At 49.2% G+C, this 17073-nt stretch overlaps 1 protein-coding gene and 1 long non-coding RNA gene across 2 annotated transcripts in view; one reads left to right on the top strand and one right to left on the bottom strand.

Annotated features, from left to right (window-relative positions):
* The window catches only part of rnd2 (Rho family GTPase 2), a 29643-nt gene extending 13076 nt beyond the window's left edge, over positions 1-16567 (top strand). Inside the window, exons 3-5 of the mRNA XM_086176132.1 lie at positions 10989-11098; positions 13062-13196; positions 15457-16567. Of these exons, the coding sequence (XP_086032258.1) occupies positions 10989-11098; positions 13062-13196; positions 15457-15726 (515 nt within the window). The 3' untranslated portion in view covers positions 15727-16567. The remainder of the gene's footprint in view (positions 1-10988; positions 11099-13061; positions 13197-15456) is intronic.
* LOC147217422 (uncharacterized) lies at positions 6060-11235 on the bottom strand. Its single transcript, XR_015108966.1, has 3 exons — positions 11201-11235; positions 11027-11076; positions 6060-6133 (listed from the first exon to the last, which is right to left on the bottom strand). It is a non-coding gene; the product is annotated as an uncharacterized LOC147217422 (long non-coding RNA).
* Positions 16568-17073: the final 506 nt, after the last annotated feature.

Here is a 17073-nt window from a genome sequence, read left to right as displayed (position 1 = left end):
CGACCTCCATCCTCTGATAACACACACACACTGTCACCGGACCCACACATGCACGACAGGGTCGCATCATTTATGGATGACTTTATTTATAAACACGATCCGGTGTGGGCCGCCCCTCACGGCGGCTGCTTCTGTGAAAGGGAAAGTGCACTTGAAGTGGAGCCCCCCACCTACCCACCCACCCCCCTCCGAGGGCTCCCCGGGGGGATGGGAGAGGCTTAGCTCGGGGCCTGGGGATAGATGACTCCCCGATAGGGCCATGTTTGGACGGTCTGCTGGGAGTGAAGTCGCTGATACCCCTCTCCCGCGCCGCCAAGTTTCTGATGCCGCTCTGCAAATTTTCCGCTCCTCTCAATCGGGAGTGGCGGCTGTGGCCCTGGGTGGCGGTTATTAAACCGACCGCCAGTTTTAATGAAAATCCTCCCGCAGGAGTACAACTTCTGAGAGTATGAGATTGGGAGATGGGGTGAAGGTGGAAACAAAGGATTTGATATGTCTTTTTTTTTAAACGAGTGAGAAGGTGTGTGCATCTGAGAGATACGGTCACATGAGTGTTACAGGCTTTTCAAAACTGAATGGATCTCGGTAGTCATTCCTCACAAGCTAAAGAACTGAGATGTGAAGAGTTTGTAGAGGATCTGGATGTATTCTGGATGAAAAATGGGTTTAATGCTTCTAAACACTGTTAATACTTCTACATTTTTAAGGTATTAATGTGAAATTCTTGCCACATCTGAAGGTTGCTATTGTGTTAACGGAACAGCTCAGCTCTAAGACCCTGAACACTTCGGTTTGTATTTCCAATGTTGGCCTTTGTGCTGTCGACAAATGATTTGTTTTCTGAATCAAGCTCTTAAAAGCAGTAAACCAGCCGGCGTTTTTTTCGTCTCCTTGCAACCACCCTGACGCTCGCAGCTATGCGAAAGTCTCACAATGGGCCCGTCCACTCAGAGCGGGAGTTTTGGTCCATTTAGTGAAAAACGATTCCCGGGCTGAGATTCAAACTCCTCGTTTCGATAAATGCCTGTTTTGTGTTTGTGACAGCGCTCGCTGCTCAAACTTATATCCGCTGGCCATTAGCTAGCCAGGAGCCTAGCACACCTTTTAGCACCAAAACACAGATGGCTTCATGCGGGCTGAAGCCGCCTCCCCCATTTACACTGGATTGCATTCACACACTGATGGCGGCAGAGCTGCCATGCACAGGGCTTAAGTGACTGGGGTGTTCAGTGTTTTATCCAAGGATACTTCTGCACGCAGGCAGGAAGGGCTGGGAATTGAACCGCGACCCTCCAATTGGCAGGTTTAAACCCAGACGCCTTGCATGTTGGGCACCGGGCACTCAGCTTGTTTTAAAACACACCGGGGAGTGTTTATTGACATTTCAGCCAGGCTGTTAGGGATGGTGACCTCTGCCTTTGTTTACCTGGCCTTTCCTGGACACACACACACACACACACACACACACACACACACACACACACACACACACACACACACACACACACACACTCCCGCCGCTTCTGCTTGTGACAGAGGTGGTGGTCCTTCAGGTACACTGGCTAGAAGCAATCTGATTAACACAACAGCTTGTGTGGAGGGAAACTGGATATTCCAACAAGGCTTAAATGGGTAAGTAAAATAAGATAAGAGATGAAAGAGTTGGTTGTGCCCCCTTCCCCCCCACGACACACACAAACACACACACACACACACACACACACACTCCTTCTAGTGTTATTTTCTTGTCTTGGAAAGTTCAGCTTTAACAATTTGCTGCTTCCACTGCCAATGCTGTTATGATGAGGCTCCAACATCACGTTGCGACAGAAGGGTAGTTTCAGGAGGCATCTCAGCTCCACAGGGACGCAGTGCCCACCCCGTGGAGCTGCCGGGCTCCCTCCCTCTCACACACAAACAAACCCTAGAGGACCGGGATCTCTGTGGGGATGAAGCAGTGAAAACCATACAAAAAAAAACAAGAAAGAAAACCAACAGATTTGAAGCCGTAAAATCATTTCAAAAAGGAACGACAATTTCAAGACACTCCCCTTGCACCCCCAGACAGAAGTGTGTGTGTTGTGTGTGTGTATATATATATTTATATATATGTAGCAAGAGCACTGACGTGAGAGTGCAGGGCGCGCCAAGAATCGGGCGCTCAGACAGACATGGCGATCAAACAACGAGGGCCGAAATGCATCAGTGTTTCTTTGGCTGAATGAGTGTGTGATTACAGAAGAGGGGCCAGGGGTGAGGAGAAGCTGAATAACACACGCAAACACACATCCTCCTCTGCCATCGTACCGCTGGGACAGATAGGAGACAGGCAGTGATGCCGCCCCCCCCCCCCCCGTAGCCCATCCACCCCCGCCTGTCACTGTCAACACTCTGGCTGGCCGCACTCTCAAAGCCCACGGTTGGCCAACAGACGCGGGCATTAAGTCCTCGACAGCCGAGCCCATAGCCGCTGTGCGGAAGGAGCTTGGCGCCCTTCAAAGCGGCGCCGACTCCAGGGAGGATGTGCAGGGGGACTTTGATCAATATTCCCCGTCGAAAGCTGCAGACGCGGAAGGTTAATGGCCATTTAACCCAAAGTCACCTCCGCCATCCCAGCTGTGAGACTAACACCTTTGAAAACGTGACACAGCCATCTCCATTACACATCAACAGCTTCTTCTGTGTGTGTGTGTGTGTGTGTGTGTGTGTGTGTGTGTGTGTGTGTGTGTGTTAGTCACCTGAGGTTCCTGCATTGCAGACTCTTTAATAGTTTGCCCTCCTGGGCTGGGTTTTATTTTTAAGTCCGAAGTGTGTTTCGTATGTACATCGTGGAAAACTGTGGAGGGGGCGGAGCCTGACAAGACAAAGGGCTCTTTTACGTTTGACCATATCTGTATTTAGTTTTGACTGACTGAGATCAGGGGCGCCGTGCGCGCATTTCAACTTCCCTTCCAATATTTTAATGTAGCCAAAAATGAAGCGACAGTCGTGCTCGAGCTGTGGAATCGCTCCCCGTACGCGTGGCATCGATGTTATTATTCTTGGCACGGAGGTGTTGCCGTGCAGGATTTTCAAATTAACCTACGCTTAATCTTAATTACCACCAAAAGATGATATGAAACTGGAACAAAACGAATGCAGATCTCACCCTGTGATTGATAGTGGAAATGTCTGTTAATAGATTTTCTTATCGTGCTGAGGTGACAGAAAGCTGGCCCAGAATCATTCTGGATACTGCGTTTGGAAAAGCTGAAACATGCATTTTGGGTGAGGGACAGTAGCAGAGCTGCTGCCTCGGCATCGGACGCTTCATCGCAAACTGGTCTTCCTGCATTTTACTGATTCTACTTTTTACTGACTTCACTGATCCCTGGTTTTGTGCAACGAGATATTAGGACTGGGTCTCCCAAATCCCAAATTTCTGGGTGTGGGGCGGGCAAGTCGTGAGGGGGTCCTAGGTGTTTTCGCTAACACCCATCCCCTTGGGTCGAAGTAACTCCGCCCCCTGTCATCGGGGAGCCTCGGCGGCGCTTCTGTCTTTGTCATAGCTCGAGTGGAGCCCCGCTTGAGGCGCCGCCATGACGGTCCAGGGCCACACCTTGAGTGGTGAAAAGTCTGGCCAAAAGGATGGAGAAGCCTCCCCCCTCTGCTTCCTCCCTCTCCTCTTCTCTTTCAGCCATTCGCCGGAGCCGCGAGCCCCCAGACTCTCCCGACTCCCTCGCTCTCTTCCTCCTCCACCGTCTTTCACGGCCCCACAATGAAGCCATTTGCATCGTTCCAGGTTGCTATGATACTCGGCCACCCCGACTCGAAATGTTTTCCCTTTGAAGGTGAATTCAAGAGGAAAACAGCTGCAAGAGAAGGGTGGTGGTGGTGGTGGTTTTGGGGGTGGGTGGTGTTCCTTAGGTTCTGACTAACTTGGTCACACTATTTCCATTTATTGCCTGACATTTTGGAGGTTATTCGCTTCCTTACCCTGCCTTTTGTTTGTGCGCGGGGGTGTTTTTCCCCAAGTCTTTCTGCGGCCTAATGAGCCTGTTAGTTGCTGGTGATTCGCCGCCGTATGCGCGCGAACACATCAGCGAGCCTGGAGGCAAAAGCCTCTGCCTTAATGGTTTGCTTTTTAGCTCCGTCTGTGACGAGCATGGAAAAAGAAAGAAGGCAACAACAACGGGAACGACGAGCGGAGAAAAAGGAAGAGTATCCTGCTGTGACGGCAGAGATTCATGGGCCGAGGACAGGCAGCCCCTCCACTCCTCGGCGTTCCTCCTCTCGGATTGTACTCTTCAGACGACGACCAAAGCATAGTCTCGTCACAAAGGACGGGGGGTATAAATGAAGTCCCACCTTAAAAACTCCAGGCTTTATTACTGTACTTCTAGTCCTCTGCTAAATTCCTCTTGGCCTCCCCGTCCTTTGGGGCTTTAGAGCCCTTTGATGGAGCCTTGACTGACAGCTGGCGAGCCCCCCCACCCCCAAACCTCTGTCACCTCCGCCCGCAGAGTGCTGCCGAAGCGCGGCTTAGCGCTAATTAGTCCGGTGGACATAAAGACAGAAATCCACTCTCGGCGACGCGGGTGTTAAGTCGGGCTGATGCTAATGCTCCGGGAGCCTTTTTGTGAGGCGGGCGCTTTACGCCTGTCCTTGGCACGGCGAGCCTGGTCCTGCTCCTTGCCAGGCCTGACGGGTATTAGCCATAGCTGACGGGGTGCGCCCTCCCCCGCCCCTCCCCTTCCCTCACTCAGACCTGGTATTAGCGGCACGCACCCTGATTTATCCGATCACAGCCTGACAGCACGGCTGAGGTCCAGTTTAGGTCCCCGCTTGAATATATTAGTGAGCCCGGCCAAGCCTTAAAAAAAAAAAAAAAAAAATGTGCGCCTGCGTGCGTACACTCGCCGCCGCACAGAATCCGAGGCACGGGTGGAGAGCGACCCTGTTGGCTCGCCGTGTTCGTCTCAATAACTTTCCCTCACCCCGAACGTCTCGACTCCCACGCGCCTCCGAGCAAAGCGTGTCTGAGGAGCCAGCCGGAGCCGTCCTCATGGCGAGGAGCGAGCGTCCTCATTTGAATGATCTCACTTGATTTCCTTCCTTTTAGTTTGAGGAAATTACGCTTGCGTTCTGTGATACCGGGCTCGCTGAGAGACAGCCCGAAACAAACATTGAAACTTCAAGCTGTTTAAATATGGATTCGCAGTGCCGTGCCCGTGCATGGGTGCTGCTGTTCCCAACCCAAAAAAAAAAAAAACCCTCCTCCAAATATTTGTTATTTGTTATTTAACGAACCAGATGTTACATCAGAGCCAAATATAGATCATTCACCGTCACTTTTCCAATGGGAGTGGTATTCATCAGGCATGGGTGTTGCGAGTTTAGATGGAAGTCGCCGAATGGTGTCATCTGTGCTCTGTCCTCGGGGGGGAAAACATTGAAACTCACCTTTTTCAACCTCAGCCTGCAGACATCCTCCAAATCAAATGTCGCTTACCAGAAAGCCAGATTTTAATTTTACATCTGAAGTCCTGGTCATCTAACCCAAGAGGTTTGAAAACAGTTGCTTTTTTCAGGCATAATTTCTTAAAAAAAAAAACAGTTCCAACCCTGGCCCACAGACTGAAAATAATGAAATGGAGCTGAGTTATGTTTTAATCCATGCATTTATTTTTTAAAATCCTGCTTTGTCGATCTCCCGCTAATGCTAATCTGATGGTTGTGAGCGCTGGAGGTACTGCAGAAAGCGGGGATGCATAATTATTCCATCTGAAGTTTCCCAGTTGGCACCTGAATCTCTTTTCAGGAGTTTAAAAAGAGCCAAACTGAAGCGTATCGTGCAGTTTTCTTGAATCTCTAATTTTTATTGGACAAAATGGATCATACCATGATGGTGCTGTGTCTTGTTTACACCGGTCACCTTCATTCACCTTCATTGGGTCTGAATCCATCTTCCTGTGGCTGCTGAGTGAAGCCAAAGCTCTCCCCGGGCAGGAAGTGCACCGGGAGACGGCCGGACAGCCGTCAGCCACCGAGGGGAAACGCTTGTAGTACTCGACCACCTCCGGACATCCAGGAAATATGAGGCAGATGGATCATCCAAACAAGCCGTGTAGCTCCCTCCTCGAGATGGTTTGATCTGAGGGAATAATTCAAACAGGCTGCTGTGTCTGTTTGTTTATTTTCCCAATTTGAGTGATGTCTCCACGATCTTGTAAAGAATGTTACTGTCTGCAGTTAAGCGCTGTTCTGTGTTTGTTTTCCCTCTCGAAGTGTCAGATCTACCAGATCTACGGTCTCCAGCCTTAACAAATGATTAGAGAGCGTAGACAGTACACCGTGCTTCAGTTTTATTATTCGGACCTACTGCTTTAAATATTCCAGCCAGTATTGCACCAAGTATTAGGCATTGCAGGATTAGGCTTCTAGAATGTATTTTAGATATATGCTGTTTTCCTGTCCTTGCGTGCCTCATGATACCTCAGTATCATTTGTTCACGTATCAGCGCCACCGTTACTGCAGTACTAATCAATAGCCCCTTTTTGCACTTTTTGCCATCCAAACCTTTGCAGGAAGTAGACCGTCTGTCCGTGCATTCGGACAGCAAAGGAACCAGGGACCTCAGTTCCCAGAACCGTTTTAGTTTGTACTCCGGAGCAGTGTCTTTTTCTGGTATCGTAGCCCCAGGTGATGTAGGTGCGTGGTGATTGGTGGAGCACATAAGCCATGCACATTACCGGATACTTCCAGCAGATTTTTCAAAGAGGTATCGTGCTCAATGGTCAGCTGTTTCCTTGCAACAAAATGGTAAGAAAAAACAGCAAGAAATGTTCTGTCCATGAGGTCCGAGCCGAGGTGTTCCGGCCTGCTAAGTCAAAGAGGGGTTTTTCTATTCATTCAAGTACTGTCGCTTTTCCGCCATTTTCTTGTGTACTTGTATTTTTCTTGTATTGGATGCCGCGGTGTAAGTTTTCTTTTGTTGCCGTGGCTTCGGAAGAAAAGGGCTGGGTGACTAAGGTCAGGACTCATCCTGATGTCTCTCACTTTGTAATGGCAGGTGTGAACTCTCCCGCCCGGAGCGGCCCGCTCGTGGTCGCGCCGCTCGGGGATCGTTCTCCTCTCGTCCGAACTTTGTTTGACCTTTTGTTCTGCCACACGCCGAAGCCAGCTCCCGGGATGACCGATCCCGAACTCCGCGTGCTGCTTGATTTGATCCACCCCGCCGAATCCGGTGTTGCCGTAACCTTCCGCGACGCCCGCTGCAGACCCGCTCTCCCCTCGGCCTTTTATCTCAGTCGTGTTTCCGCCGGTAACGGGGGCGAGGACCTGTCAGATGTCGGGGGTGAAATATTTTACAATCAAGCGAAAGCGCACTCGTGCCATCGTTCCTCCTCCTCCTGCTGCTGCTGTTCTGGATCGTTACAGTGATTGGATTTTATTCACGCCGGCTGGGGTTGTTTTTAAACGCAGCACTTTTTCCCTCCTCTCCGCCTCCTCTGAGGACTTTTCTCTGACTTTTATGGGAAGTGCTGAGGCAAGCATTCCCGTCGCTCGGGGCAGAGGAGGCTGGAATTGCTTTGCTGCGACGAGGGCCCATCACGACCGCGGCGCTGCCAATCATGGTGATCTGTGGGACGGACGGATCGATCCCCGAGGCCTCATTACAGCCTCTAATTACAAGCTCAAGTTAAACAAGAGCCGCCACAACTTTTTCTTCACCTGACATCTCTTCTCCTTAATTTAGTTGATTTTGCTTGATTCCCCCCCCCCCCCCCCCACCCCGGCAGTGTCTCATCGCTTCACAACCTGCACCCCACTCCTGCACCCCAGTGTCAAATTCATTAAATCTTGCCACTCCACACCCACAGCTCCCATCGGTTTTTTTTTTTTCCTTCCCCCCCCCTCCAGCTATCACCTCAGTACAGGTCTGCTGCACCGTGATACATACTAAAGGGCCAACTTCAGCAACTACAGCACCTGATGTGTGACGAGCGCTGCGCAAACGGCTCTGCTGAGCGTCGGGCTCGGTATCTTAGTGCTGGAAAGTTGGTTTTTTTTTTTTTTTTTTTGAAAAAAAGCATGGGGGAGGGCTGCTCCATCAGCAGTACAAACAGCAGAGTTGCTGCGCTAATCAGACGGGCAAAGGGACGTTGACTTTCGAACAGTTTTTCGTGGAGGACGCAGTCAAATCAATCAAACAATCGATCAAGTCCAGAAGTGGCCGGAGCGACTGTTCGGTGTTTAACAGGATGCAAAGTCATCATGGATTTGTCACCCCTTGGGCGGGGGTGACAAATGCAAACCTTCAATTACGATCTGACACTCTGAATAAACTGCAGTTTGGTCTCTTGCCCCTGAACAAATTGTGATGGTAGCCTGTATTAGCTGTTCTTATATAGTTAAATGTGGAGTTCGGACGGATGAGACATACTGAAAGGTGGACAAGCCATGACATCAATGGCGATGTGTCCTTGTGTCAAGAAGATCTATGACGTGCATCTGCTGTGTGTCAAAGTAAGAGGAAGTCATGGTGGAGTTCAGATAACAGCATTTGGCTGACCGGGGGCGTCAAGTATGAAGATTTGCCCAACTTTCAGACTGAAAGATGGCATATTCCTAAACCTGGGAAAGTGCACCTTTCCTTGATACGCTCCAAATGACGGGGAGTTGAGCACAGTGTCTTGGCCCGCCTTGTCCTCTCCCAATACTAACTGCGCGAATGAGTATAAATTTGTGGCATGCTTTCACCTTTCCTCCAAATACCAATTACTAGCCGGGCAGAAACATCAAAAAAGAAGAATTCCGCAGAATGTGAAGTTGATGTACTTGTATTAGGGATACAGCGAAAGACAGTACACTGAGTAGGAGTGTGTGACCAGGGCTGTAAACGCACTAGGATATAAATGCCGCACCACGGGCAAAATAAAGAAAAATGGTCTGAAATGGAGAGGTGGGGTTCTGCCTGGACCGGTCACTGGTCGATGGAAGGGTCACGTGCAGAGTTGGACCTTAGTGTTGGGAGGGGGAAATGGTTACCAGAGAACAACCGTGCCGCCCTCTTATATAAATATATTCTTAATTATTATTTCCTCCAATGTGCACAAAGGTGTTCTGTGCTCCTGACAACCAAACACACATTGATGCGTGTTACCATCTCCATGTCACACAAACAGGGATAAATAATCCGTTGACTGTGGATTTAGGTTGTTTGGAAATCCTTTTAAGGCATAATCTATGTTGGGAAACTAGGTTGTGTGTGGTTTTATTATGTCATTTGGGTGCCAATATTCAAGGTGCTCAAATGTGTAAAGAAATGCAGGGGACCACGTTTTGGTGCATAAAGGCTGAGCTTAAATGCCTTTCAGTTTGGCGCTGTACAACAACAGAGGAGACAAATCCAGGCAAAGCTGATTTTTGCACATGCCTGCATGTGCGTGGAACGATTCATACACGAGGCCCAAGGTCCTCATCATTAACTGTGTTTTTAATTGTTTTGGAATTTGCCGCCTCATGCACGAATGTGTGTGTGTGTGTGTGTGTTCCAGGCCAAATGAGGCTGCTTTATTTAGCAAAGGAGTCCAGAGTTAAAATTAGTGTTTTCTTTACGAGCCTTGTAGATACTCATCCAACCTTAGTGCTAATAACTGTCGACAATAACAAATGAATAAATTCAAAACAAAAAGAAAATGCTTTGTTTGGATCCATACCATAATAGTCTGAACCGATATGTTTGATGAAATATGGAAAGCATTTATGCTGTATTAATCTGCTGCTCTTGGAAAGTCCTGGAGGTATTTGTCAGCCTATTTATTATCATGGAAAAAGTATTCAGAGGCATCGGACTTCGACGCGTCGCCGTTCTTTGCTTTGGTGGTGGGGCCGGGGGGGGGGGGGGCAGCGGAGTGACCTGGGCCACCAGCCATGCGCCGCTCCTCCACATGATCGCATTCCGGTGCTAACAAAGAGGACATGGCAATGCTAAAACGGTCCATAGCGCTATTGTGCTGACTCCGTTTAACCCTGCGAAGGAATGCGGCCCTCCTCAGTGATGCGGCCGCCCGTAGCGCCCGGCCTGAACGGTAACGGAGTGTAAACACAAATCTCATTGTCGTCCCGCTGAGTGGATTAAATGTAATATTTGGAGGGGTTTGTGCAACAAAGCGTGCAGTGTCCCCTTCGCGCAACATGCAATCCATAGACCCGCCCTCGGACTCCGAAATGTTTTTCGGCACCAGATGTGCCTTTTTTTCCATGATTCCCTCTCCGCTGTGCCGCCGTTGCTGTAACGAGTTCAAGTCGGAACCACCTCCCCGGGGAGGCGGAAGGGAAAGCGCCCCGCCTCCCAGAGAGCCCAGATATTTTCACAAGCCTCCTAATGAGGTTTTAAGAGCGGCTTGTGAAAAGTACCATCTTGAAAATTTGATCAGGGTACATGAATGAAGATGGAGAGCGTGGTGCAACGTGGATGCGGTGGGGGTGGGGGTGGGGGGGGGGGTCTCATGAGCGCCTGTGCATGTAGACTCCATGTTAAAACAAGCACCCATTGCAAAGTGTGTGTAGAGATACAGGCCAGAGGAATGAAGGGGTTCGATCTTCAGTGGAGTTGAATCCGTGCCGTCTTTCGAGTAATCCCCCAACATTCGCTGCAAAGTCCGTTGATGGGCTTTGGGGGAGCGGCTGTGCTAGCAAGGCGAAGATACTCAAGATGCGTGCTCGCAATTCGCCGTGATGAAGACTGGTTTACATCCGCTGAGCACGGGTGGAATCGGCCATGCTGCCACCGTGCCTTCCAAAGGGTGTTTTTGACCTTTAACTCACCCTTGTTTGATGTGTAATAGGTTTGTAATTGACAGAATAAGCCATATGGTTGGGGGGGAAAGAGCGCCTGGGGATAAATCAGTTAACAAAAAAAAAGAGGAAGTACGCAAAGGAATTTCTCTGACCAGATTATGACCTTTCACCATATGCCTCTCCTTTTGTTTTATGTCTGCAGGTTCTTCTTATTACGATAACGTGAGGCCGCTGGCTTACCCCGACTCCGACGCCGTTCTCATCTGCTTTGACATCAGCCGCCCGGAGACCTTGGACAGCGTCATAAAAAAGGTCAGGTTTCTCCCTTTCTCCTCCTCTCCCTTTGGCCCTGCATTTAATATCTGATGTGACACTTGAAAAAAAAAATTAGATTATAACTGAGCGGCATCTTACTCTATGTCTGCTGAGATTTCCCATCTGGTATTCGCCTCGACATCCGCGGGCGCTTGACCCCTCGTTCCAAACAAACAAGAGGGTGGGGAGCAGGGTAGAGAAGGCGAGACCTCAAATATGCAAAATAGCCGCTGCCGCGTATCAGAGGAGCTGATGCCTCGGCCAGGAGGCGGAGCCGGCGGCGTGGGGTTGTGGGCCTGGATAGTTTTTATAGCCAGTAGCTGACTGTACGCGCGCACATTTTGAAATACAACTTTTGTGTGTTTGGAGAGAGACGCTATGTGTGTGTGTGTGTGTGTGTTATCTGAAACAGGCGCCCTTCAGCCTCTCATCTTGAAGCCATATGTGTTTGGTTCCGCTCCCTAACCGGCCTCCTCCTGGTCCCGGTTCCCACGGCAGCTCCGCTGACGTGTTTAGTGGCGCGTGGGGAGCCGCCGAGCTGCCCCCGCACACTTTGTAGATTTAACCCGCAAGCATCTCGCACTCCTCAGAGCTCTCTGTCAACAAGGGGAAGCGGAGCGGCGGTCAAGCTTTTTGGTTTTCCCATGAATCCCTCGACGGGTCGGGGGGGGGGGGTTGCATTGACCTCTGACCCCGAGCTGTCGCCCGGGTAATCTCAACTCGGGGGCACATGGCGAAACCTGTCGCACAATCACCATCCCAAATTAGCCGCTGACCTCCAGTGGGGAGCGGGTCCCGGGGGGTTGGCCGATGACAGCTGGGGGAAGGAGAAGGGGGGGGGTTAAGCAATCAAACCCTTTGATTGGATGTCAGGGGAAGAATAGGGATGGGTTTTTTAAGGTCAAAGGTGGTCAGTAACGTGAGGAAGAGTGGGCATCAGGGCGTGAAGCACATGGAATGTTTTGTGTGTTTGTGTCCCCGTGACAGAAACTACGCTGGTTCAGAAGACTCTCACCTCCGGGGTATTTTAAGACCTGCCGCTGCTCGACCTTTAGATGAATTTCAGAGCGAAAACAGCGATCGAGGCAAAGGAGTCAGGGGAAAAAAAATAAATCACCGTTAAATATATTAACAGGCAATAATAGGAATTTTTTTTTTTTTTTTTTTTTTTTTTACAAACCTGAAGCCATTAAATATAGAAAAAAGTCTCAGCTTGTTTTTTTTTTTTTTAATACTTCTAAATAAATTAGTTACATGGCCGGTGATTATCACGGATATACTTTTATTAATTACATTTCAATCCACTTAATGGAGGAGATAAAAATGTAAACACCCTCACCCAGTAGTTTAATCTGTGTTTATTTATGCATTCATTTCAAAAGTGAAAAATGTAAAGAGGCACCATTTATTCACCTCCACCAGTAAATTCATTTATCTTCAAGGTATGAATAATGTGCAATACAATGATTTTTTAAATAAGATGTTTTTTTTATTTCCACATTTCTCAGAAATTCAAATTCAGGCTCTGTCAGTATTCAACACCGAGACCCTCGCCATTTACATTGTTCACAGATTTTGTGAAATGTCATCGGCCTTTGTGGAAAAGGTTAAAAAATATTTGATGCCTCAGCTCCTGACAAAAGAGATGGTTGAAAAGATGTCATCTTTCAATCAGCGAGTCAGGCTGAGCTGATGAGACGCGAGGTGACTGGCAGCAGCAGCGCCCCCTTCAGGACAGATATACGAACACAGCAAGGCAACAGACTCGTCGTTTGGACAATTTCCCGGGAACCGCTTCCGCAGCTCACACACTCCTTTTGTAATTCTAGTACGAAATACATTTTGCGTATACCTTAAATGCTTTAGCTGAGCAGGTCGTTCCCGCCGTGGTGCCGTTCTGCAGCTCTGCCTCGCGGTACTTCCTGTCATCAACGTCTCTCCGTCTTGCTTCTGTCACCAGTGGCAGGGGGAGACGCAGGAGTTTTGCCCCAACGCCAAGGTGGTGCTGGTGGGCTGCAAACTGGACATGAGGACGGACGTCAACACCCTAAGGGAGCTCTCCAAGCAGCGCCTCATCCCCGTCACACACGAGCAGGTGACAACACACTCACACACACTATGCGGTCAGATCCGAAGCTGAGTGTAGACATGGCTGCTGACCTGTGTTTGAATTTTGGAGTCAGGGACCTGGCAACCGCCGGATCAGATTGACACAAACCGGGTAAAAGAGAGGAACGCGGCATCTAATTAACCAGCCGCAAATTGAAATCAGTATTTTATGGAGGGAAATAATTCGAATCCCCGTCTTATTTTTTTTCTTTAACCGCAATTTACTGAATAAATTGTCTTCCTCTGTCAGGGACTGAAAGGTCAGACGGCGCTAATCCAACTTAGCTGCGGGCTACTTTTGAAAACTATAAATGGAATTTCTTTGACACGGAAGGCATGGCCGCCGCTCCTACCCTGGGTCGGAAATTCTTTAACGGCATCTCTGTCAGCTCGAGTCTTTTTTTTTTTTTTCAACTGTGTGTCTCCGCGGTGATGTTACTATGCCTTCTATTCTATATGTATACATCAGTGCCATGGCAACCTGCTTGGCGGGGCTTGTCTGACTTCATTCCCATCCTCTCTGGATGGATTTTTATTTCTCGCGTCATTCCGTCAAGCGTTTGGAGTTCGAAACGGCATCAGCAGGAAGTACTGGACCCGAGACTCAAAAGGCAAATTCATCCCGTTCTTTTTTTAATGGCCGACTAAGGAAGCCATCTGAAGATCAGCAGTGTCGCTTCTCTACCGGTGAAATCACACACGGTGGGAATCCGCAAGGGAGCTGACGGAGCCGGACGGAGGACAACTGACGAAAGCAGCCAGAGCCTTTATGCTGTGGTTGGCATTTTTGGCCCAGAAATCGCTGACAGGTGTTAATGGCACCGATAGCGAGCGCACTTCACGTCTGGAGACGCAAAGTCACGCAGATCTGTTTTTTTTCACCTCTACAAATGCAGAAATGATAAAACCGACATTGATAAATGACGGCGCCTCTTAACCGTATACAGCAACAACCTCTAAACCCGAGGGAGGTGGAGGGACGTAACGGGACCGAGGTCCGACAGGCTGTTTTTGTAAATCATTCCTCCGGTGTCGGACAAACAAAAGCACTCAGAGAAAAGGAGCTCGTTTTGATCAGTTTTTCACGCCGGGTCTATCTTATGAGAAATAGAAATCACAGACAAAAGGACGGATTGGCCAAGTATTTGTCGGCACGCCATCAGAGCCCTCGCCTCACATGACCTCGACCCGATCCGCTGCGACTCCTCACTCCTTGATTCCCATGTCGGGAGCAGTAAACACGCTGGGCGCTCTCTAATCCAGCAGCCCGGTCCATTATCCTGCTGCTGATCTTCAAATTGAATTCCGGTCCAGACCAGGTGTCGTCAGATGGAGCGACCACTGGATGAACTCCACAGGCTTCTAATCTGCCGGAGATCCGATTGAGCATTTCCGCACGGCGATCCCTCCCTTACCTCCCCCTCCCCCTGCAACCACCTCCGCTTCCAGAAGCCAAAGCTGCCGTTCCACCTAATAAAGGACTTCTCACACGTGGTTCATCGAGCCACCGCGATAAAAATCAAACCGCATCCATTCGGGATCAAGAGCCCTGCGAGCCGGGGAGCGTGAGATTGTGGCGTCATGGGAAACAGGGTTTCCCGTCTCATCTCGCCGATGCTTCTGGAACGTGCGTTCTGGCTCTCTCCTGTAGCTGCTGAGGTTTTTTCTTTCCCCTAATTCAATTTGTCTCTTGATTTAATCCCACGCAAACAATTTATTCTCAATTAGCCGGGCGTATTGTAACCTGGCTCATGTGGGGACTCCGGCGTTGGATGGGCTCCCACGGACCGTGTCAACGCCGGCGCTCTGTGCTCGCTCCCCCCCCCTCCGCTCTTGCTTTGTCGCCTCGGGCCCGCGAGGCATTGAGGATCTGCATTATTCAGACCGAGGCGCCTCGCTTGTCTCCGGACTTGTTTGTATCGTTGACATTTAGTCCGACACCGAGGACAACGCTTCTGTTTTTTTTTTTTTTTTTTCCTCTCCAGCCCGCCAGTCTTTCAGGAACATTGGGTCTCTGGCTGCTGTTGAGATGCAGAGCCCATTAAGGCCAAGGGCTGCAGTGAGAAATGGGCTGCTGGTCAGGAGGGAGGCTCCGGCAGACGCTGGCTGTGCGGTGAACTGGTGTCTAACCGCCACTTACAGCTTCAGGGTCCCAGAGAGGGCCGACATTACGGGAGGGACAAAAAATATAGAACATGACAGTGTGGAGATGAACGCGAAAACATGAACTTGTGTTCCTTTCGCAGGGCAGCACAATCGCCCGACAGGTGGGGGCGGTGGCCTACGTGGAGTGCACCTCCAAGGTCTCGGAGAACAGCGTGCGGGACGTGTTCCACATCACCACGCTGGCGTCCGTGCGGCGGCCGCACAAGCCGCAGCTGAAACGCAGCAGCTCCCGCCGGGGGCTGAAGAGGGTGTCGCAGCTTCCCCTGCCGCCGCTGCCGGGTCGGACTGAGCAAATGGACCAGGCGCCGGTCATGAGGAAGGACCGGGCCAAGAGCTGCGTGCTCATGTAGAGACCCGGCCCTGCTGCCCATGTTCATGTATATTCTTCCACCCAGAATTATATAACAGAAGACGTCTATTTATTGTTTTTGATTTGTCTCATTTTTTTCCTTCTTTGCCTTTTTTTTTTTTTTTTTTTTTTTTGCACTGCAGTGGAACAAAGAAAAAAAAACTGCACTGCAAAGAAAAAAAAAAATCATTTGAATTTTTTTTATTTTTATAAGTTTGTTTACATGTTTCTCTTCTTTGAAAAAGTTGGACGTTGTGGGGAATGGAACTCTTGAGGACTTTAAGGAAATCCTGATACAGCAAGTGCTGTCTGTGTGCGAGGAATTAACTGCCTGAGACGGCTCTTAAAAAAAAGAAAGAAAAAAAAAGGATGGCAGAAGTGAGTTAAAGTGGGACGTCTGAGGAGGATGCGGGTTTTGGGTTGACGGACACTGAACTGTTGTCGAGCTGCATTGTAAGATACAGCCTCCCGGTTTCGCGGATTTTAGAAAACCTTTTAAGCACCGTAATGCAGAGAAGGGAATTTACTGAATTATGGCTCCAACCGTTCAGATGTGGAAAACAAGACGTTGGTTAATGAACTATTGTGCAGCCGCGGGGAAGCGTTACTACCACAAGTGCATTTAGACAAAGAAAAAACCCACACACATCTGGTTTAGTCTCTAACACTACTTATTTCTCATCAACTCCAATTGTGTCGGTTCGATTTCACCGAGGCTAACGCCGCTGTTGCTGTTCTGAGAAATGTTTCTTTGTGGAATATAAAGTGTAAAATGTTATTTTGTCGTACTTTCACTGAAGTCTGAAATAAAGCGACAGCTTGACTGTGTAGAGGGAAAGGAACCCTTCCCGGCTCCTGTTTCCTTACTGATTTACTACCTGGGCGTCCAGTGCAAGGCGGCTGTCAGAGGGGGAAGTCCTACGGCCGAACAAAAACGGCCGAATAGGAAATATCCGAGACAACTGCTTGGAAGAATGGGATTTTTTAAAAGAACAAGTCAGAAGAATCACTGTTAAAACGTCTTCAGAGTTATTTTTATTTTACGAGTAACCAGCCGAGTGTAAGCGTAATTTTGCTAATTTAGTAATTTCGTTTTTTTTTTTTAATCAGACTTCAAGATCTTTATACCTTGTGGTTTTCCTGTCATAGCAGAGCCACCATTTTGACAGAGTAATGATTCTGAAAGGCAGAGGCTGGATGACGCCTAGGCTTTTCTTAACTGTCGAGAGGAGCTCTGACTCCTCTGTTTTTTGTCTAAGACAACTCAACTCCAGCAAGTACCAATGTATTGATTGTGCTAAAATGTGAGAGTCATCTGCAAACTGTACACATGAAACGGTACATTTTG

This window comes from Fistularia commersonii, chromosome 28 (genome assembly GCF_037954325.1).
Source record: "Fistularia commersonii isolate RoL2024-O1a breed Wild chromosome 28, RoL_Fcom_v1.0, whole genome shotgun sequence".
NCBI classification, from domain to species: domain Eukaryota; kingdom Metazoa; phylum Chordata; class Actinopteri; order Syngnathiformes; family Fistulariidae; genus Fistularia; species Fistularia commersonii.
Note: the sequence above shows the minus strand (reverse complement) of the source record. Positions and strands in the feature narration are given on the sequence as shown.